At 44.7% G+C, this 23,421-nt stretch overlaps 1 protein-coding gene across 1 annotated transcript in view; it reads left to right on the top strand.

Moving 5' to 3' along the window:
- The window catches only part of THSD7A (thrombospondin type 1 domain containing 7A), a 665,741-nt gene that overhangs the window by 491,404 nt on the left and 150,916 nt on the right, over positions 1-23,421 (top strand). Inside the window, exon 10 of the mRNA XM_075587236.1 lies at positions 14,776-15,007. Coding sequence (XP_075443351.1) covers positions 14,776-15,007 — 232 coding nt within the window. The remainder of the gene's footprint in view (positions 1-14,775; positions 15,008-23,421) is intronic.

Here is a 23,421-nt window from a genome sequence, read left to right on the forward strand (position 1 = left end):
AAATCAAAATTAGATCACTGTTCCAGGGAGAAATCTAATTGTATCTGCAGCTGGAAAGATGTGTTTAGATTTTAAAAGTTTATTTGTCTAGCTAAGTTTGGGACTTTACTAATATAACTTTATCATTATGGTAAGCAGAGTAGGTGAACGAAGGAGCACAGCAGAACATGCCATCCACGATAATAAATGAATTCAGGGCAACTACAAATAAAAAGCAAGGTATTTAATTAATTAATCCACAATGGTGAAGAGAGTGCTAATGCACCAATGCGTAGGATGAAAAGCGTTGGTGCGTTAGCGTTCTCTTCACCATTGTGGATTGATTAATTAAATACCTTGCTTTTTATTTGGAGTTGCCCTGAATTCATTTATTATCGTGGATGGCATTCGTTCACCTGTTCTGCTTGCTGATTACCCTGCAGGATTGCACGCTCATGGTACCTGGGACACTGAGGATTTTCTCTGGACATCCCTACGGGCAGGTAACGGGCCTTGGCCCTTTGCATCTATCCTTGACCCTATGCTGGGAATATTTTGGGGTTAATATACCTTGACCATTGATGCAGTAGTCAAGTGGACACCGCTAGGTCTGGTTACCCCCTGGATATATTTACTCTTATGGATTGTTATATCTTATAACTGGTTCCATTTTGCCATCCCTGTGTGGATCATTTACCTGGATCAGACCACATATCTATATTTGAGCATCACTTCCTTTCACACTCTTCTTTATCATTATGGTGGCTGTTACAAATCAAAGAGGGCAACCAAGGGCCATGCTATGGACACCCAGTCAGGACACAGATCAGAACCAGCTGTTTTAGTTTTACCCTATCTTGTGACTGGCCTTTCATTCTTTAAATAGCTTTTACTAGATATGGTTGATGTACAGTGACAGTGACTTTGTGACAGGCTATTAATAATACACACCAAATATCACTGGGTTGAACTGAACGAGACTTAGATATGATAAAATATAATTTATTCCTTGAAAAAGGTGAACACACGAGATTATACAAATAACAGACAAAATATGACACTTACTTAAAGTTGGGAATGATGAAATAGTCAGAAATCGTGACTAGCAGTTCATCCCCAGCAATCTTGAAAATCACAAAAGACACGAAAAACAATAGCCATAGGCTGAGCCTGGTTCTTATACAATTATTTCCCATTGAACTCAACCTAAACCCAGCCCCTCTCATAAATCAGTGGTGAGGTTGACAGTTTCCCTCAGAGTAAAACTCCTCCCACCCAAGGACGTTTAAAAACTGCTTTTCCTATCTAAATAACTTCATAACTTCAGTTTAGTAATACTTACTGGCACGCGAGACATATTAATACATTCCGGCACGCATGACGCTCCCAATAAGACTAAATATCACCGTGTAATACTAAAATTAAGAGAGATATTAATATCGTGTCGCTTAGGACCTGCTACACATCATGTGTCTGTAATCCTTATGTGCGAATCAGTCCCACGAATACACATATGTAGCTTTTAGCACGTTCAGCCGAGGACGTCTCATAATATTCTTATATTTAATAAGGTCACTCATTCTGTAGCCCCACTCCTAAATCAGGGGCGTTTTGCCAGTCTACCAAATGGAGTGTCTGGCAGGATACCATGGTTTGTAAGTGTGAGTTTTAACACTCACAAACCACTCCAGCTTCCTAAACATTTGGTCGCATTCCTTAGTAGGCAGGCATCTTTGAGGGTAACTTAAACAAAGGGCAAGAATCACTATTCAACTATTAACCCTTGCCCTCCCGGATGGATCCCAGTGTTTGTGTGGTGCAGTCACTGGAACAGAAACAATACATTTTTACAGGGGAATAAACAGTTGGATGGCTGAAGCAAGGCAAAACCACATTACTGGACCCCAGTCCAGTTAACCCCTTGCTTCCCAGGTGAGAGTAGAGGGTGGCCAAATGGGGTGTAACCCCTTTAATCCCAGGCCAAATCCCCTCTCTCTTGACACCTCCCCTGCTCAATGGGTGCCTGGTGCCCCAGCTGACTCCCCTGGCACTGGGACACCACTGGCGCCCTTGAAGCACTCAACAAGTCTTGAGGGGTTGGCCTGGCAAAATTGTCCTCCGGCATTGTCCAGTACATTGTCCTGGCCACAGTGGATAGTGAAGTCCAGATCCTGCTGAGCAGGGCTCCACCGTGGCCGCCGGGCATTCTCATTTGCCTCCCTCTGCTCCCCACCCCGTGCCTGGTGAACAAAGTCCATGGTGAAGGGGCCTGTCTGCAGAGCAGGCTGCATACGGCCCAGAGACTGGCATGTCTCTGCACCAGCAGGAGACCAGCTATCAAGCACAGACAGTCGCTTTCCTGTCATCCAAGTCTGAGAAAGAGCTATGTCACTATCCTGTAGAGACCCTACCTGCCCTGGCCCTGTGCCCACCGGTAGCTGCTCCGCTATACCCTTGACTCTCCTCCCTGGCTGCCTATCTACCCACAGCCCCTCCTTTTTTGAACCCTGGGGAATCTGTCAGGGGGGTCACTCCTGGCCGGTCAGAACAAGGGACCTCCTGCCTACCTAGCCCATCCCTAGCTTCTGCCAGCTGCCTGACACCCCACTGACCTCCTATCTCCCCCTGCTCCACAGTGTCTCCCTGCCTAGCCTCCCCTAGGCCTAGCACCTCAGCCCCTGCTGATGACTCCTGCTGCTTACCTCCCTGCAGCCCACCTGCACTCTTCTCCCCCCTGGGCAATCCTAACCCAGACCCTGGAACTACCTGAGTGCACCTACCTCCCTGACCTTGTCTCCCCCTTACCAGGGATGAGCTCAGGGGCACCTCTCCAGATGCAACCGCCTTAGCTCTTGGCTGGCAGGTATCCCTGGGGTGGCACAAGCTGGCCACTGCCCATGATACCCCCAGCCCATAGCTAGGCTGCAACAGGGGGTTGCTGATCTGAGAAACCCCCTGAGGCTCGGCCAGAGTAATGGGGAACTCTAGCTGCCATACCTGCTGCTTTCCCTCCCCGGCTAGCACTAGCCCTTCTTCTCCCACTGAGAACTGATGCTGGCTACCTACCTGCAGCCTCCCCTCACTCCGCTTCTCCCTAGCTAATCCTAACCTGGATCCTAGGGACACCTGAGTGAGGCCATCTCCTGACACTGCCTCCCCATTATTGGGGATGAGTTCAGGGTTGCTGGTGCAGATTCACCCACCTTAGCTCCGGGCTGGCAGGTAATCTGGGGGTGGTCTAACTTTGCCACAACCCCTGATACCTCCAGCAAGGCTGCAACAGTGGGGCTCTTAACTGAGAGTCCCCTTGCTGCTCTGCCAGGGTAATGGGGAAGCCTGGCTGCCCTACAAGCTGCCCTTCCTTCCCCTCCCCTGGTACCCCTATCTCCTGCCACCCCCCAGGTCACCCCTATAGTGAAACAACGTGGTACAGTCATAGGGAAAAATAAGTCAGGGTCAGTCTGCGACTTGGTCTGGCTTACCTCGCTGGTCCCCGCAGAGACTGCCGCCTTCGTTGGTCCTGATTGCAGGGGGATTGGAGTGGCCGCCGCCAGCATCATCTGGGCCGGGCAGCAACGGGCCGCTGCCGCAACAGCGCCCGGGTTGGGTACAGGTACATCGGTGCAGGACAAGGGTCCCAGGTCTTTGTGGAGTAACACGGCTCCCGCCAAACCAGGTAAAATAACCCCCTCCCGCAATCCCTGTCGCTCCCCCCCACTCAGAAAGGGCTCTGGCACTTTGCCAGAATCGCGGCTCTTCCGCCGCCGTGCCGCCATGGGCGAGCCCCGGGTAGCTGATGGATGGCCGCCGCTCTCCGCCGCTGTTGCCGATGCAGCCCGGCCAGGTTCTCCAGGGGACGTCCCGCAAAGGGTTGTCACCCTGGCTGGGCTGGAGACATCAGAGGATGCCGCTAACTGGGTCATCTTTTCCGCAGCTCGTGAGCGCTGGCCCTGACGGGCTTCTTCGCCCGACCGCGCACGGTCCGGGCACCGGGCATTATTGTGGCCTGTTTTTTGGCAGTGCTGCAGCGCCTGCCAGAGCTTCTCCACCACCGGTGGACTAACCCCAGCAAGGGGCAACGGAGTCCAGAGCGGAGTTGCTCGAGTGCCGGGCTCATTCCGGAGCTTCTCCGCCACCGGTGGACTAACCCCAGCAAGGGGCAATGCAGTCCAGAGCATTGTTGCTTGAGCGCCGGGCTCTGGGAGGGGGTAAGTGGGTCGGATCATCGCCAGCTTCAGGTGCTCGAGCCGCTCTGCCGGGGACATCTCTCCCTGCGTAAACATCAGGGCCAGCAATTCTGGGTAAAACGGACTGGCCGCCGCAACCGCCAATACCCCTCCTTCTGCAAGACTCTCGTGGTCCCGGAGATCAACCGCTCCCTCCACAAGTCTCTGCTGTCCCAAAGCTGGGTCCCTTCCCTGCTCTCCGGGCGGTTTGATGGTTACAGCGGCTGCAGCTGTGGATCTTTGCTCAGCCTGCCGGGTTTCATGCTCACCGATCGCTGCCTCTCTCTCAGCTTTGCCGGCTGCTGGTCCCCGCGCTGACTTGATGCACTCCTCCGGTCTCGGTGCCCGGCTCCAGTCACATGGATGGCCGGCACCTTGGTTCTGGAGGCAATGCTTCTCACAAGTAGGGGAACAGTGAGGAGGTGCCATATCTTGTGTTATATGTTGTACACTGTGTGTTCAATATCTTTAGTCCCAGGAACTCGCAATTACATCAAGTTCCCACTATATTACAGTATCCCTCAGTGCACTGTAATACAGGTCCAGTTCAGTCCCGCCGCTGCCACCAGTTTTATTAATGCCTGTGACGGTAACTTTGTGACAGGCTATTAATAATACACACCAAATATCACTGGGTTGAACTGAACGAGACTTAGATATGATAAAATATAATTTATTCCTTGAAAAAGGTGAACACACGAGATTATACAAATAACAGACAAAATATGACACTTACTTAAAGTTGGGAATGATGAAATAGTCAGAAATCGTGACTAGCAGTTCATCCAGAAATCTTGAAAATCACAAAAGACACGAAAAACAATAGCCATAGGCTGAGCCTGGTTCTTATACAATTATTTCCCATTGAACACAACCTAAACCCAGCCCCTCTCATAAATCAGTGGTGAGGTTGACAGTTTCCCTCAGAGTAAAACTCCTCCCACCCAAGGACGTTTAAAAACTGCTTTTCCTATCTAAATAACTTCATAACTTCAGTTTAGTAATACTTACTGGCACGCGAGACATATTAATACATTCCGGCACGCATGACGCTCCCAATAAGACTAAATATCATCGTGTAATACTAAAATTAAGAGAGATATTAATATCTGTCGCTTAGGACCTACTACACATCATGTGTCTGTAATCCTTATGTGCAAATCAGTCCCACGAATACACATATGTAGCTTTTAGCACGTTCAGCCGAGGACGTCTCATAATATTCTTATATTTAATAAGGTCACTCATTCTGTAGCCCCACTCCTAAATCAGGGGCGTTTTGCCAGTCTACCAAATGGAGTGTCTAGCAGGATACCATGGTTTGTAAGTGTGAGTTTTAACACTCACAAACCACTCCAGCTTCCTAAACATTTGGTCGCATTCCTTAGTAGGCAGGCATCTTTGAGGGTAACTTAAACAAAGGGCTAGAATCACTATTCAACTATTAACCCTTGCCCTCCCGGATGGATCCCAGTGTTTGTGTGGTGCAGTCACTGGAACAGAAACAATACATTTTTACAGGGGAATAAACAGTTGGATGGCTGAAGCAAGGCAAAACCACATTACTGGACCCCAGTCCAGTTAACCCCTTGCTTCCCAGGTGAGAGTAGAAGGTGGCCAAATGGGGTGTAACCCCTTTAATCCCGGGCCAAATCCCCTCTCTCTTGACATGTACCTAGGGTGAAACTGGGATAATTTTTGCAGAGTCACGAATGAACCATGAAAAGAATGAAAACTTGCTTCTCTCTTCTGTATTTTGAACCGTGTGAGTTCCATTTATCTTCTATGTGATATGGAACTTTCTCCAGGATGGGGTTTACTCCACGAGTGATCTAGAAAGTTGAGACCTGGCAGAAGTGGATCAGCTTTTGTAGACTCTAATTCCAGCAGCAGAACTCCAAGCTCTTATAACCTTAGATTATCCTTGCTTGAGAATTTGGGGAAAAAATTCAGTCCCCATGAAGAGCGTTTCTTCAATGACTTTTGGGGTGCCATAGCACTCTACTCTTTTCCATACTAAGCTCAGACCTACTTACGGGATACGTTGAGTGTGAATACAGAGCGGGACACTACACAGCATCTCATACATGATCAAGTAACTCAGCTCCGGTGGAACATCCGGGTATCCAATCCCGGAGCCCGGTGTGAGGGGACATGAGCATAGCAGTGCTGGGGGAGAGGAGATCGCATCCAGTCTTCAGCGGCCGGCATCTATTTACAGATTGAAATGCCTGCTTTGATGAAACACAATGTGAGTGTGTTTTATCTATGATCATTTTTATAAAGCTTTTTGTATCAGTCTGCACTATCTCTGGCTTTTTATATTGCCATATCAAGGTCCTATCCAGTGAAGTGGGTTACCTGTTTGCTACTTACCTGTGGGGAACTCGTGTCCTAAACGACACAAATATAAATTATGGGAATTGTGAAAGAGTGAAATTTGTAAGTACAAATTTCATTGGAATTGGGAAGAAGGCTGTTTCCTTAAAACATCAGACATATTGCACTATTTGTGGTGTGTTTGTTTTTTCCATATATCTGCGCTCCCCCTCTACACACTCTGTAGCTTGCCTGTGTCCAGCCTCTCTCAGATAAACCTGTTTTTTACTAAGCTTCCTGGGGCTCAATAAACCTTGACATGCAGCAAAAATCATCTCCTTCTTCCATACAAAGATGGAATCTTCTTTGAATCTCTGATTAAATTTATGTATGTACAGGAACAAACAGAAATGAAGTGAAAACGTTCCAGAATGTACAAAATAAGGAGCATGGTAAAAAAAAACAAAAAAAAAAGCTTTCCCCAGGAGAGCAGAGGAGTGGGTCAAGGCCACAGACTGCCAGAGCAGAAATTACTTAGCTTGCATTACAGACTGTGAGGGAAAAACAGGAAGCCCTCCCCAGAAGAAAAAAGAAACACAAACAAAACCCAAGGGGAAAGAGTAGTTGCAAATGGCAAGAGGCAGAAAGGCAGTTCTGGTACAGAGATACCTATACATAGAAAAAGGTGACCAAGCAACAGCAGGAGCAAAAACACAGAGGGGCCTATTTTAATTGCAGTCATAACAAAAAAAATCGCCAAACCGTTTTTGCCGCCTGTTTTTTTAGCATTGCTATTATGGTATTCAGGGGGTCTCCGGAGCAGAACCGCATTGATTTGAAGTCTGGGCCTTTACAGGGCGCCACCGTGTTACTTATGCACGCGCAGGCGCAGAGGGCTCAGTACGAGTTGTGCATGCGCAGTAGACAATATTGTGACGGCCATTAGGGGAGTAGGCTTTGAGGGGAACCACAATCCCCAGAAGGCACATGGGGCTGGACTATCACATGGTGTGGCAGAGCCAATAGGTCTCCTGGATTCTCCTGCTCTCACATTGCTTCATTTGGGGCGCCCGAGACCATGCCAGTCGGAGCTGGGACAAGATAGGGGGAGTTTGTGTGTGCAGGGTGTATGTGGCCCCTGCACTAGGACAGAGACCCCCTTATAGGACCCAGTTAGGCCCCGACCCACTAGCTTTAGGATATTACAGAGATTCCCCCTCTAAATAGGGACCTTGCCTCTGTATTGATTAGTGTCAGGGACACAGCAAAGGATGCTGCGCAGCAGATGCGGCCTGTGGTCTGGCACCAGACCACCAACACATAAAGACACTGTTAATGTGGGACCCTCCAGATGTATACCACCCCACATAGAGGCAGACGTATCGCTGACAGCGATGGCGTGGGCCTGGACGGACCCTTGGCTTCAGTTGGTGCTACCGGGTATTGGAGCACCTGGCAGGTATACCCTATCTACAAAGTGCACAAACTATTCACTGTGGGCAGCGCTGTCACACACTTTTAGGTGGGCTGGCTTCTGTGGACACCGTGTTTGGGTAGGTGCCCAGTGCAATTCTGTACATTGGGGGACACACTCACCGGGGGATGTGGACTAAGTGGATGGATAGTGGGGTATGGTGTATGGGTAAGGCGTGCAAGGCCACGCTATATGTGTTATTGTATTGCCTATTGCATGTCAGTAAACTTGTTATTATATACACTGTGCACTTATTGCATTGAGTCCTGTGAAGGGGTTATCCGGCGCTGTCAGGATCCCTCACAGGTGGAGGTGTTGTCTCCAGACGATCCAGGTACACCCCAGGCTCCCTGCAGTGGAGGTTCAGGCCCCCTGTGAGCCACAGGTAAAGCACCCACACACTTAGTAGCCACCATATCTCCCATAGGGTGGGGGAAACTGCACTACACTATATTTTACTTACCTTTAGAAGTCTTCACCCTTCGAATCTCAGTGTATCTGCAAGCTCTCGTACCGCGACGTCATCACCCGCAATCCAACGCCATCCACCTTGAAGACCAGCATCAGGAAAAAAAATCTTCTTTCATTTATCTTCTATCACCGTCTTTAATCTTCATCTGTAATTATTTTTACCTTTTCTTTAATCTTCTATCTTCTTCTTTCAATCCAAAACCCCATGGTAAATCCACAACGGATGTTGTCTCATCAGCTTCTTGAGGTAAAATGAGGCTTCTTGAGGTAACATTTTAGAGTCAGATATTACAGCACCAATCCGACTGGATGCTGTAAGATGTGCCCGCCTCTTAAAAGAAAGAAGATTTTTTTTTATCTGATGCTGGTCTTCAAGGTGGATGGCGTTAGATTACGGGTGATGACGTCGCAGTATGAGCGCTTTTAATGTTACTCACTTTTATCTTTAATAAATCCTTTTCAAACCTATGTGTGTGGCGCTGTCTCCCACTGTATGTGCACTGAGAGGCTACCACAGAGAGACAGAAGGGAAAGAAGTGTGACCCGCTGTAGAGAAGGAGCAGCACAAAGATACCTATAGAAACTTCTAGTACCACACATGGCCGTGTGAGTACATCTATAGATTATTTCCCTATCACTTTAATGCTATCTCATTTGTGTGTATTATGTTCAAATATTTTATTTGACTTTTGTTTGCGCCCCCCTATTTCTTTCTTCATATATTCTACATCGGGGATCGTAGGAAGATCCTCTCTTTGGGGCTGGGCAGCATACGCAGATTGTTTGTATTGGTCTGGTATATTTTATACTCCATTTATCTTTTCATTCACCTGTGTCTATGTGTGAGTGTTGTGTGAAGGGAGCACCCCAGTCTATTTATATCGATTGAAAGAAGAAGATAGAAGATTAAAAAAAAGATAAAAATAATTACGGTGATAGAAGACAAAAGAAAGAAGATTTTTTTTGCCTGATGCTGGTATGGCGTTGGATTGCGGGTGATGACGTTGCAGTACGAGAGCTTGCAGATACGCCGGGATTCGGAGGTTGAAGACTTCTAAAGGTAAGTAAAATATTGAATGAATGAAATTGTTTTTTTTTTCCAGTTTTTTTAATTGTATTTATTTATTTTTATGTATTTGCTTGCCCATTGACTGATAATGTATTCATCTGTGCCCGGGTACAGATAAATACAGTGACAGACAATGCATTTTTTGATAAATGCTTGTTTACTATTGATTGTTATTTTTTCTATTTGTTTGTATTTTTTGGATTCAATTGTTTGGAATTTGGATGGCTTGTTTTTAGTACATTTCAGGATTGGTTAGCGTTTTTCATTAATTAATTGTTTTATTGGCTAGTGTTTTAAATTAATTATTTGTTTTGTTGGCTACTGGTTTAAATTAATTATTTGTTTTGGGTGCTACTTGTTTTATTTCTTTAATTGATTGGTTGGATAGATGTTTATTTATTTGTATTCTTATGTTTTGGAATAACACAATTGTAATTATTTTGCTTTTTTAGTGATAGATTAATGTAATCGAAGTGTAGTTGAGGCTTTTTCGTTCTTTTATTGTGGGGGTGTTTAGGTGCTTGTGTATTTCTTTGATTATTGTGTATTTTTGGCCTTAATTATTTTTATCAGGTTGGCCATTGAGTGATATAGTGGCTTATCATGCCCATATTATATGGGTATGATATACAGCTGCAGCCGAGCTTAGACTAACACTTACCCGGTCTCGGCTGCAGCAGATTTTGGGCGCACGCCGAGGTGTCCCGCGCGCGCGCCGGAGCCTCTGAGGATCGGTCCTCCGATCGGGGCTTCCCCCTCCCCTCTCCGGGTCCCCCGGAGCCCCCCAACGCCATCCCCCACATCGCGGGACACCAGGGCTCCCTTGGGGAGCCCTGGGCATGCACGCCATGCGCGCACACTCCTGATGAAGCGTGACCGCGCATCGGTGACGCGCGGCATGCCGAGGGGATTCAATTAGAAAGCCGGGAAACCTCCCGGCTTGCGGCTCTAGCCGCATTCGAATAAACTTGGTCGGTACTGTACCACTGTATTGTATTGTATGTCTTTATTTATATAGCGCCATTAATGTACATAGTGCTTCACAGTAGTAATACATGTGGTAATCAAATAAATAACAGATAATATAAATAACAGATCATGGGAATAAGTGCTTTAGACAAACATAACATTAAGGAAGAGGAGTCCCTGCCCCGAGGAGCTTACAATCTAATTGGTAGGTAGGGAGAACGTACAGAGACAGTAGGAGGGAGTTCTGGTAAGTGCGTCTGCAGGGGGCCAAGCTTTATGTATCATGTGTTCAGAATGTTCACTGTGCTATTCGTATGCTTCTTTAAGCAAGTGTGTCTTAAGGTGGGTCTTAAAGGTGGATAGAGAGGGTGCTAGTCGGGTACTGAGGGGAAGGGCATTCCAGAGGTGTGGGGCAGTCAGTGAAAAAGGTTTAAGGCGGGAGAGGGCTTTAGATAAAAAGGGGGTAGAAAGAAGACATCCTTGAGCAGAACGCAAGAGTCGGGGTGGTGCATAGCGAGAAATTAGGGCTGAGATGTAAGGAGGGGCAGAAGAGTGTAAAGCTTTAAAAGTGAGGAGAAGAATGGAGTGTGAGATGCGGGATTTGATTGGAAGCCAGGAGCGGGATTTCAGGAGGGGAGATGCTGAGACAGATCGAGGAAAGAGTAGAGTGATTCTGGCAGCAGCATTTAGGATAGATTGTAGGGGAGACAGGTGAGAGGCAGGAAGGCCGGACAGCAGGAGGTTACAGTAATCAAGACGGGAGAGAATGAGGGCCTGAGTCAGAGTTTTAGCAGTCGAGCAACAGAGGAAAGGGCGTATCTTTGTTATATTGCGGAGGAAAAAGCGACAGGTTTTAGAAATGTTTTGATTGTGAGGGGCGAATGTGAGAGAGGAGTCGAGTGTGACCCCTAGGCAGCGTGCTTGAGCTACTGGGTGGATGATCGTAGTTCCAACAGTAATGTGGAAGGAGGTAGTAGGGCCAGGTTTGGGAGGAAGTATGAGGAGCTCTGTTTTAGCCATTTTGCATTTAAGGCGACAGAGGGCCATCCAGGATGATATAGCAGAGAGACATTCAGAAACTTTGGTCTGTATAGCAGGTGTAAGGTCAGGTGTTGAAAAGTATATTTGTGTGTCGTCAGCATAGAGGTGATATTTAAACCCAAAAGATGTTATTAGGAGAGAATAGGTGTTGAGAAAATGGAGCAAGCGAGAGAATACAAGACGTTCAAGGAGTTTAGAGGCAAAAGGCAGGAGGGAGACAGGTCGATAGTTAGAAAGACAGGTAGGGTCAAGCTTGCTGTTTTTGAGTAATGGTATGACTGTTGCATGTTTGAAGGAGGATGGAAAGGTTCCAGAGCAGATGGAGGAGTTAAAAATGTGTGTGAGCGTACGGATTATAGTAGGAGCAAGAGGTTTTAGGAGATGGGAGGGAATGGGGTCAAGAGGGCAAGTGGTAGAGGGAGAAGTGGCGATCAACAGCGACACATCCTCCTCTGAGACAGTGGAAAAAGAGTCAAGGAAGGCAGGAGGAGAGTTAGGAAGAGGTGTAGGATGGGAAGAAGAAACAGAGGGGATGTTCTGACGTATGGATTCCACCTTTTCCTTAAAATAGTCAGCAAAGTCCTGAGCGGAGATGGAGGAAGGAGAGGCAGCTGAGGGTGGTTTGAGTAGAGTATCAAAGACACTGTGCCAATTAATGGGTAGAGGGTGGGTCCGGGGTGGGCAGTTAGGCCTCCAAGGTGGGTAGCGGGGGACAGGTGTTAACCTCTTAATTACTATAGCGGTTATTAACCGCTAAGTTGATTAAGGAGTTAGGGGCCATTAGATTGTATTTTTTCATGTATACTTACTGACATCGGACAACATGGACCTGCAGTATGCTGACGAGGATGCCCTTCATGATGGCAGGGGTAAGTTAAACTTTTTTTTTACTTTATTAATGCTGGCTAATGTTTGGTTTTATAATGGGCAAATGCACTGTTATCCATATTTGGATAATAGTCATTTTGACCGTTACTGTACTATATGTATTTGGGGTGGGGTTGCTGAGGTAGAGGAGGTGGGAAGTAGGGTTGTTGTGTTTTAAAATATTTATTGTGGGTAGCGAGGATGGGTGAAGGTGGCATTTGGCCCGTGGTTGGTGTTTATACCTACCGGGTGGGTGGCGGGAGGGGTTAACCCCTTCATTACCTTATCGCTATTAACTGCTAATATAATGAAGGAGTTGACTCCACCCACAACCCCCCTGAAAGGCTAAACACCCACCAATGGCCAAATACCACCTTCACCAACCCTCACTACCCACAATAAACATGGCAGTGGTAGTTAACCCCTTCATTGCCTTAGCGGTTAGCCGCTAAGGTAATGAAGTTGATTGTAAATGCATTTTTATTGCATGGGATTCATGCCGGGGGCCTCCGGTTCTGATATTAATGGGTATCAACACCGGAGACTCCCGGCATGAATCTGATGCAGGAAAATGCATTTTTTTCTAAGTCCTTTCTCGCCACCTCGCAGCAGCTTCTCACCAGCATCACGCCAACTTTTTCCTGGCGTGAGAATTTGGGGAGAAACGCACGATTCTAGAGCCGTGATTATTCTCGATAAGCTGATTGGGGCTACTAGAACTGCACAAGTTTCAGAACCTGCCGATAAGAGGCTTATCACTGCTCACCCAGCGATCTTTTTTTGACGACTGCAAATGTGGGCGATTTATGCCTTTGTCGCCCACTTATCGAGGCTTATTGAATAGAAGTAGGCATTTTGGCCAATAAGTGCTTGATTATCGAGGCTTATAGAATATGCTCCAGAGATGGAGACAGCACCTTCACAGCTGGTTGTTTCAAACAGAACTCCCTTTAATTCTTTTAACAAATGTAAAATCTTAACGTATTACTGCTTTTACGGAAGTTAAAATGAAGGACAAGTAAATATGTATTGTGTCATAAATGGACATTATCGCCTTATGTTAATGCTCAGTTTCAATTTTATTTTGCATGCATTTTAATAAAGATATATAACACAGTTTCTGTTGACTTTGCCAAGGTAATTCAGTTTATTCTGCAGGATCTGAGGTGGCGTTTACCCTCTTCTCATTAGATCAACATCAGATACAGTATAAGAAACTGAAATATTATACATGTAACACCAATGCAGATTGACACAAGATAAAAGGCTTATACTGCATCATTACCGAAATGTTATTGCTTTGCTTTATCTGTCATATATTGCATACACTGTTTAAATATTTATCATGATATTGCTTTCTCTTTGCTTTAGTTATTTACCATGACCATACTCTGGTATTTTGTACCCTAAACATAATGTTTTTTGAAATCTTAAAAATCCATTGCTGTCTTGAAAACATTATAAACACTTGGTTATATGACATAAATTAGTCCCAAGTGTTCATCAATGTGGTGAATAATAAAGTAGGTGAATAAAAATTATGCTGAAAAATAGATCTGTTCATGATTGTCAGAAGTTAGGGGAATACGTACTGTACAGTAGGTTTGGTGTTATTGACTCCAATATTTTAGTCTTCTAAAAATATATTTACAGTACTTGTTAATGGGGATGTTGGCATGTATTGTGTCATCTATGTCATTTCAAGTTAACAACATTTAAAATGAAAAATGTAACTTTTCACCGTATGTCTGAAAATTGGCAAAGATACCACCTCTACAAACATAGTGCATTTTATACTCTGAGTTTCATATCGATTAATAATACAAATAAAACTCATATCCATAAATTAATATTCTACAGTATATCCTATTTAAAGAAGTTATTGCCTTTGTTTAATTTTGGATTACTATTAAAGAGGAGGTGTTGTCAAATGGAAGGTATGCACATGACTGATGCTTTATTAGCTTGTTTTGAACAATGGATTTCTCTAACCTTTCTCTGCGAGGCACATTTTTGACAAAGCTAGCTACAGCAGAGAAGTAATACAGTACATATAATGACAGTTGATAGCTTGTCACCTAAGGCACAGGACTTCAAGTACAGAAAATAAATGTTATTTCATTGAATTGTTCAAATGTCACTGCATGCTTTAAAAATATATGTTTGCTGTAACTTGGATATGTTTACCCTGATCATGTTCGAACCAAAAAAATAATGAGAACCATTTCAACTCTGTCACATGAGTTGTTATACTGAACATTTTCAATAGCGCCTGCTTTTTCTCAACATTTTGTAGTAAATATGAAGTTAATATAGTTTAAAACAACTGTGGTGTTCTTTTTCCATGTAAACTGTTACAGGAGGAGTACAGTGCCCAGAAAGTAATGCTTTGCAAGAGATTCGAAGTTGCAATGAACATCCTTGTACAGTATATCATTGGCAGACAGGTCCCTGGGGCCAATGCACCGAGGATGTCACTGTTTCAGCTTTCAACTCATCAAGTTGGAATGGTGAAGCCACTTGTGCTCTTGGGATGCAGACAAGAAAAGTAATCTGTGTTAGAGTCAACGTGGGACAGGTTGGACCAAAAAAGTAAATATATCATTATTTTTCAGTAACAGTGCTTATTTTTGATTGCACAATGCACATATTTTAGAGATGTAGTTCTCTATATAAACAATACAAATTAAAATATATACAGTACATGCATGAAAGATAATGTAAAAATACAAATACGTGGCTGTATATCTTAATTAATACACAAAAATAATTTATAATGTAAGTACCAACGATTTATTTCAGATTTTATAAATAAAAGAACATGTCTACCTGAATGTCTAACTGAGACACTGTGTGTTGACATGCTGCTTTTTTCATTTCCACAACAAAATCTCTGGGACATAACACCTGTCGCCCCAAAGGCCAAAGTGTGTCACAATTTGCTGCCATTCGTTGCTGTTTGGTAATGTTACAGCAGCTATATTGCCTCTTAAACTCACCAAACCTCTCATCCCGTATACCCAATGTCAAATTACCCTGCCTATAGATTTTAAACTCGTTGAGGCAGGGCCTCGTCTAACACCATGAAGGTCTATCCTACCTCTTTTAACACAATTTTAATCCTGTCTATAAATGTTACTTACTGTATGCCTATAATCATATCTCTGACTGTCCATTAATTATCTGTAAACTGAATGTGTATTACCTTGGTTCATTTAATGCAACCACTTATTATTATTACTGACTTTTCGTGTCTGCCTGTTATGTAACAAAATAACTGTATTTAATAGTAGTTCTCAAACTGACTGTAAAGTAGTGCAATGCCCACTCTTTAGTAGAGGACTGTGTTTACATAAAAAATAGAATGATGGATTATGGTGATGATGGTGGTGGATGATGGATGATGGATGATGGATGATGGATGATGGATGATGGATGATGGATGATGGATGATGGATGATGGATGATGGATGATGGATGATGGATGATGGATGATGGATGATGGATGATGGATGATGATGGATGATGGATGATGATGGATGATGATGGATGATGATGGATGATGATGGATGATGATGATGATGATGATGATGATGATGATGATGATGATGATGATGATGATGATGATGACAAAAACAGTTAAGCCATTTGACTTATAATTGCTACTGTATGCTCCTGCTTTCAATGCAATTTTGTCTAAAAACAGATGTTGATAATTATAAATAGAATATGGTTATTCCTCTTTTATAGAAATTCTTCTAGAAATAACTAGTGCTTTTATATAAATGTAATCACACATTAAATAGACAAGTGTACCTCTGTAGTGTACCTTACACATATATGTCAGTCCATATTTAATACGCAATACTATTCCACAATATCATATTATTCCACAAGTCCATTCAAGTAAATGGGCCATAAATTGTATTATGCAATAGCACCGATTAATAAATATGCATATATAGATATTATTAATTAACTCCAAAGTAAAAGTAAGGCTCACTAATGAAATCTTAGTGCTAATAATAAATCCTAGTATTAACTAAGTGTAAATCATAAAATAATAAGAGTCACATGCGTGAAGACCATAAAGATATTTTAAATAAAAATCAATATCATTAGTTTGTGAGTGAATACTTATTTATTTTAAATAAAGATTACTACACTATGGAGTTTAAACTCTCTGTTTTTATTTGTGTAGATAATTGTAATCCAAGTTTTTATTGACCTACGTAGTTATCTGACAAATGACTAAACACAAGGCCCATATTCACAAAAGGGTTCTAAGATTTAGCACAGTCTATCTCCCATTACAAATGAATGGGAGTTCAGATGTGCAAAAGATTCACTGAAAATGGGCCAAGGTAAGTTATTAGTTATGATACAGTAATTGTACCAATTATTTCTTGTTCAATTTGTTTTCATGTAACCTATAATTTTTTTGACAATAGTTTATCATACAGTAGGTATGTTAATTTAATTTCTAGAAATACTTAAGGCTAGATCACTGTACGACTCCTAAAGAGAAATTAGCTATTTTATTCATTTCGTAGCAATGTAATGTTATAACAATGCAGTCTTTTCTACCTATCTGCTCCCTCGGGCATGGGACGAAGCACAGTGTGAAGAAGCGAGGACACTCCGCAGGACAGTCCATAGCAGGCTGTAATGGCCCATCAGGATTAACACAGCTGGGGTCGTTCCTTCTGAATGGGACTCGTACTGTGTGAATCCTACCAGGCTGCACCTGTCTGTAAGAGACGCACACTAGAAGTGAGAATCAGTTACTCTCCCTGCGCACCTTTAACAGGCGATCGCATGACTTTTATTTTATTTTAATAACATATTATTGAAGGAGGGCCGTCTCCAGAGCTGAATCGCATAAATCGCATTAATTTCAGGACTGCGGATCATCCTGCTCCCCAAGTTACAGACCCCCTTATCGGGTGACCGTACCCCACCATGTTTAAATGCTCCCATGTCATGGCCCACGTGACCGGGACATTTAAACAATGTAGGGAGATACCGGCCCATACCGGGGACTCTAACTCAGAAAGGAGGGTGTCCCCGAGGTTGAAATTAAAGCGGTTCAGCTATGGAGACCCTCTGGTTCAATACTGTGTTATCAAAATAACACTAGCTGCTAAGGCATTGAAGGGGTTAAGCCAGAGTACCTTGTTTATTGGGGTGAAGGGATTGGGTGAAGGAGGTAGTCTCACCAGGGAGGGTGGTTAGGTCTACCTGGAAGGTTGCCGGAGGGGTTTAACCCCTTCATTACCTTAGTGATAAAACCGTTATGGTCATGAAAGGGTTAACCGCTCCCACTTCCCACCTGATAGGCCAAACTACCTACCCTGGGGAAACTACTCCCTTCACCCACACCCTCTACTCCCAATAAACAGAATACAAACACCAATACAATACATTGAACCTCCCCCCCCCCCAACACATATATTACAGTAATGCCCCAGGACATACTTGAAAACGAGAGGTAACTCTCAATGTATTATTTCCTGTTAGAACATTTTTATAAATAAATATAAAGTAACGGGCAAAATCCCTAGTATCCAGGTCTGGATAATACTCCTGATGAAGCCATACACTCTATTGGCGAAACGCGTAGAGTAGGACCACCCAGAGACAGAGAGAATTGGTGCCGAGTGACTGTCCATCACAGAAGCCTTACCGGAAGTGACATAATGCTCTGGAGACCGCGACGAAGCTGAGTTACCAACGCTGCAGAGAGGGTCAGGCGGCAGACGGCTGAGCGCTGGTGAGCCCACCAGACACAGAATGGAGGCGGCGGGGTGAGCTACGGCAGTATCCGATCTGTTCTCTATTCACTTATGAGTGATATATGCTGTTTTAAAACCATTTTATTGTGAGTGCGCATTTTTTATTATCTATACAAAGCATTACCTTTGTACCATTGATCTGCACCATGGGTACTTTTTGAAGTGAAACTTCTTTAGTGGCACCTATTCTGATGGGGCAAAACTGGAGAGATGGAGACGAAAATGAAACGGAAGTGATGTCACGTGACATCACGCCCCCCCCCCCACGCCTGCTGTGTCATGCGGCGGCAGCAGCAATAGCCGCCGGCGCTGCTCCCCCCACACACCCGCTGTGACATGCGGCGGCGGCGATAGCCGCCGGCGCCGCTCCTTACGGCCACCGTTACCCCCACCCGTCCGCTGCCATGGGTATACCAAGATGGCTGGCGCAGAGCTTCCGGTGCTGTGGGTGTACTAAGATGGCGGAAGCTCTGCAAGTCGTCCGGCTGTGAGAGGAGGAGCCGCTGCTCAGCCTCTCTCCTCCTTCTCTACCTCTGCTTCCCCTTCCCTGTGTCCCGCTGAGGCGGAGGAGAGGAGCCCTGGGATCATGAAGGGTAACCGGGACGATATCGCTAACGGCCGCTGCGCTGTCAGAATATGGCGCGCACAGACACGTGATCGTGCCCTCTCGCCTCTCACGGCTCCTGCTCGGGTAACGCGGGAAGCGGGGGTTTGAGTGCGCCGCTTCCCACGCAGCACTGCCGATGGGGGGGGCTCTCAATCACGGTATCTGCCCCTCACATACGCCGGGCCTGGTGCAGCCGCGTCTCCCTGGGGGTGGGTGGGAGGAGAGACTCAGACAGAGCCGCCACGGGTCCGCAGCTCTGCCTGCCTCTGAGGTGGGGAGGAGAGACTCAGACAGAGCCGCCGCGGGTCTGCAGCTACGCCTGGGGTGGGGGGAGTCAGGAGAGAGGGGGCAGGTCACAGAAAGGGAGACACACATACACTGACACACACACACACACACACACACACACATATACACACTGACTGACACACACACACACTGACTGACACACATACACACACTGACTGACACACATACACACACACACACTGAATGACACACAACACACACACACACACACATTGACTGACACACACACACACTGACTGACACACACACACACACACACACACACACACACACACACACTGACTGACACACACACCCTGACACACACACACACACACACACTGACTGACACACATACACACTGACTGACACACATACACACACACTGACACACATACACACACACTGACACACATACACACACACACACTGACTGACACACATACACACTGACTGACACACATACACACACACACACTGACACACACACACACTGACTGATACACACGCACACTGACTGATACGCACGCACACTGACTGACACACATACGCACGCACACTGACTGATACGCATGCACACTGACTGACACACATACGCACGCACACTGACTGACACACATACGCACACACACTGACTGACACATATACGCACGCACACTGACTGACACACATACACTCACTGACTGACACACATACACACACTGACCGACACAGAGAGACATTCACACAACACAGAGAGAGAGACATACACTGACACACACACACACATTGACTGACACACACACACACATTGACTGACACACACACACACACACATTGACTGACACACTCACACACACACATTGACTGACACACTCACACACACACTGACTGACACACATGCACACACTGACTGATACACATACACACACTGACCGACACACATACACACACTGACCGGCACAGATACATACACTGACTGACACACACACAAACAAACACACATACATACTCTCCGACTGACACACATAAATACTCACTGACTGACACATACACTGACTGACACATGTGTGCCGAGCACGCGCGTTATAAGTCAATTTCTGTGACAAAAGTCAAAGAAGTTTCACTTACTATGCGCGTGCACAGCACACACAGCTTTGTTTCTTTGTCCTTATATCTCACCACTACAATGATATCTGGGTTGGAGTGCATCTAGTATAGAAGACTGAACACATTCCAGTTACCTGTTGCCCATATACTACTTTCATCTTGTGAGTAGGCTGCACACACGAGCCAATACGTCCAGTGAATTGACTGACATTGAATTTTACTGTCTGCACTTAGATTTTTTTTCTGTTGTTGCTTTTCTCCTACATGCTCCCCCTGGGTTATGAGACAACGTTATTTCCTGGTAAAACATTTTTATAAATAAATAAAAAGTAATGGGCAAAATCCCTAGTATCCAGGTCTGGATAGTACAGTTGCCCATTAAAAAATAAAACATAACCAAAACATTATCCAGCCAGCATATAGTAAATTGAAGTTGTACTTACCCCTGCCAGGATGAAGGCCGTCTTCCTTGTATTTCTCTGGATTAACCCCCCCCCCTCTTGCTACCCACCTGGGAGGCCTAACCATCCTCCACTGGGCAACTACCCCCACTCCTCAGCACATTGATTGTCACAGTGGTAAACCATGCCAATAATATGGGCATCGTTTGCCATAATGACAATGAATGGGCAAGTTACAGGTGCGCCAACGAGTATTCTAAAACTTGCCTTAAACTTGCCTTGAAAATCTGGGGCAAATCTGGGGCTATCACCAACATGACTCAGGTACATGCTGGATACATGCTGCAACATTTAAGTGACATTTCTGCAGAGACTAACGGCCCATCGGATTAACACAGCAGGGGTCCCTGGCAGTCCCATTCAAAATGGGACTGCCAGGGACCCCCGCTGTTAATTCGATGGGCCATTAGTCTGTCTGCAGAAATGTCACTGGAATGTTGCAGCATGTACCCAGCATGTACCCAGCATGTACCCAGCATGCACCTGGGTCCTTTTGGTGATTGCCCCAGGTTTGTTTTTTGCTGAGCTGTATACCGCACGTGCAACCCTTTGCTGAGCTGTATACCGAATGTGCAACCCTTTGCTGAGCTGTATACCGAACGTGCAACCCTTTGCTGAGCTGTATACCGAACGTGCAACCCTTTGCTGAGCTGTATACCGAACGTGCAACCCTTTGCTGAGCTGTATACCGAACGTGCAAACCTTTGCTGAGCTGTATACCGAACGTGCAACCCTTTGCTGAGCTGTATACCGAGGACCAGAGGACGATCCAGATACACACCAGCCTGCACATAGCTGTTTCCCGCGAGTGGTAACATGTCCAAAACATGTCATGCTGATTTATGCTTTTATTGATTTACGTGCAATAATCACCCAATTACTTTATAAAATTTATTTTAATACTACACTATGAGGTTTTTTTGCGCTGTTTTCTTTTTCTTTTTTTTGTTTTAGAATACTCATCGGCACTACAGTACAAATAAAAAAGCAAGCACTGTATAAAATACATTAAATTTCAATTTAAAAAAACATTTGCCAATATACCAATTGATTGCAACAATGATAAAACATACCCATAATATGAATGGCAATGTAAACCAACAAATCGGATTGGGGTTATATCTTGTGATGCCTTACATGGTATATCTCCAAATCCGATTGGTTGGAGTACCATGTGATGGCTTTCATTTTTTTTTCTTGTGACGCAAAGTCAGCCAATTAGGAAGGATATGCTTCCCTCCCTTTAAGATGACATAACCAGAAACAAAAATGGAAGCCATCACATGGTACTTCAACCGATCGGATTGGGACATATATACCATGTGAGGCATCACATGGTACACCCCCAATCCGATTTGTTGGTGTAACATGTGACAAATTCCATTTTTTTTAAAGGATGTGATGTCATCTTAAATGTAGTAAAGCATATCCTTCCTGAGTGGCTGGCTTCCCACCCTTTAAGATGACATCCCATCCTTTAAAAAAAATGGAAGCTGTCACATGGCACACCAACTAATTGGATTGGGGGTGTACAATTTGACACTCAAATGTGCCATCACAGGCCTTATATAAGGCCTAATTTGGCCCCAAGAAGATATCGCAGCAACATCTCTGGGCACCTTTGAATTCTAAAGAAGAGAAGACAGAAGAAAAGAAAGAAGAAGAGAAAAGAAGGAAAGAAAGTACTTACTGGAGACGTCTCTTAAATTAACAGAGGACTATGGACTTCTTTGCATCAGGCTCTTGACCATTGCGTCATGGGTCAAGAGTTGGTGCCGGAGTCAGATTCGGAGGGTGAATCTTGGCAAAGGTAAGAAACAAATGCATTGTATTTTATTTTATTGTGTTTTTTTTTTTAGCTTGCCCATTGACTGGCAATTCCCTTTTCTGGGCATACATATGCACAGTAACAATCAATGCATTTTTTGTCAAATGTTGGCTTTTATTTAAATGTCATGTATTTTGTTTGGTGCTTGTTTTTTTTTTTAAGTTGACTATTTATTGCAATAGTAACAATCGGGCATGGTTTGCCAATCATTTGGTTTATTGTCAATTTTTTTAATTGAAATGTAATGTATTTTATTCAGTGTTTGTTTTTTTTATTTGTAGCTAGCCCATTCATTGCCATTGTATGAAACCATGCCCGTGTTATGGGCATGGTTTACCACTTTGACAATCAATGGGTAGGAGGGGTGGGTGGTCGGGTTAGTTGCCCTGAGAGGGTGGTTAGGCCTCCCGGGTGGGTAGCAGGGAGGGGTTAATAACTGGTTAATAACCGCTACGTTGCTTAAGGAGTTGCAGGTCAGTAGTTCATTTTTTTATTTTACTATCGGTGCCCACTGAAGACGAGGAGGACCAGGATGGCCTTCATCCTGGCAGGGGTAAATACAACTTTAATTTACTAAATGCTGGCTGGTTAATGTTTCGGTTATGTTTTATTTTTTAATGGGCAAATGTGCTATCATCCGGATCTGAATAATTGGAATTTTGCCCATTATGCATAATTGGGATTTTGCCCATTACTGTACTGTATGTGTTGGGGGTTGCGGGGTTGGGGTGGGAGAGGGGGGGTTAATGTTTGCATTGGTATTTTGTATTGTTATTTTTATTGCAGATAGAGTGGGTGGGGGAGAAGGGTAGTTGCCCCAGGGTAGGTGGTTTAGCCTCTCGGGTAGGTAGTGGGAGGGGTTAACCCTTTCATTACCATAGTGGTTACTAAAGCTAAGATAATGAAGGAGTTAACTCCTCCCACAACCTTCCCAGTAG

Source organism: Ascaphus truei, chromosome 2, assembly GCF_040206685.1.
Source record: "Ascaphus truei isolate aAscTru1 chromosome 2, aAscTru1.hap1, whole genome shotgun sequence".
In the NCBI taxonomy this organism is placed as follows: domain Eukaryota; kingdom Metazoa; phylum Chordata; class Amphibia; order Anura; family Ascaphidae; genus Ascaphus; species Ascaphus truei.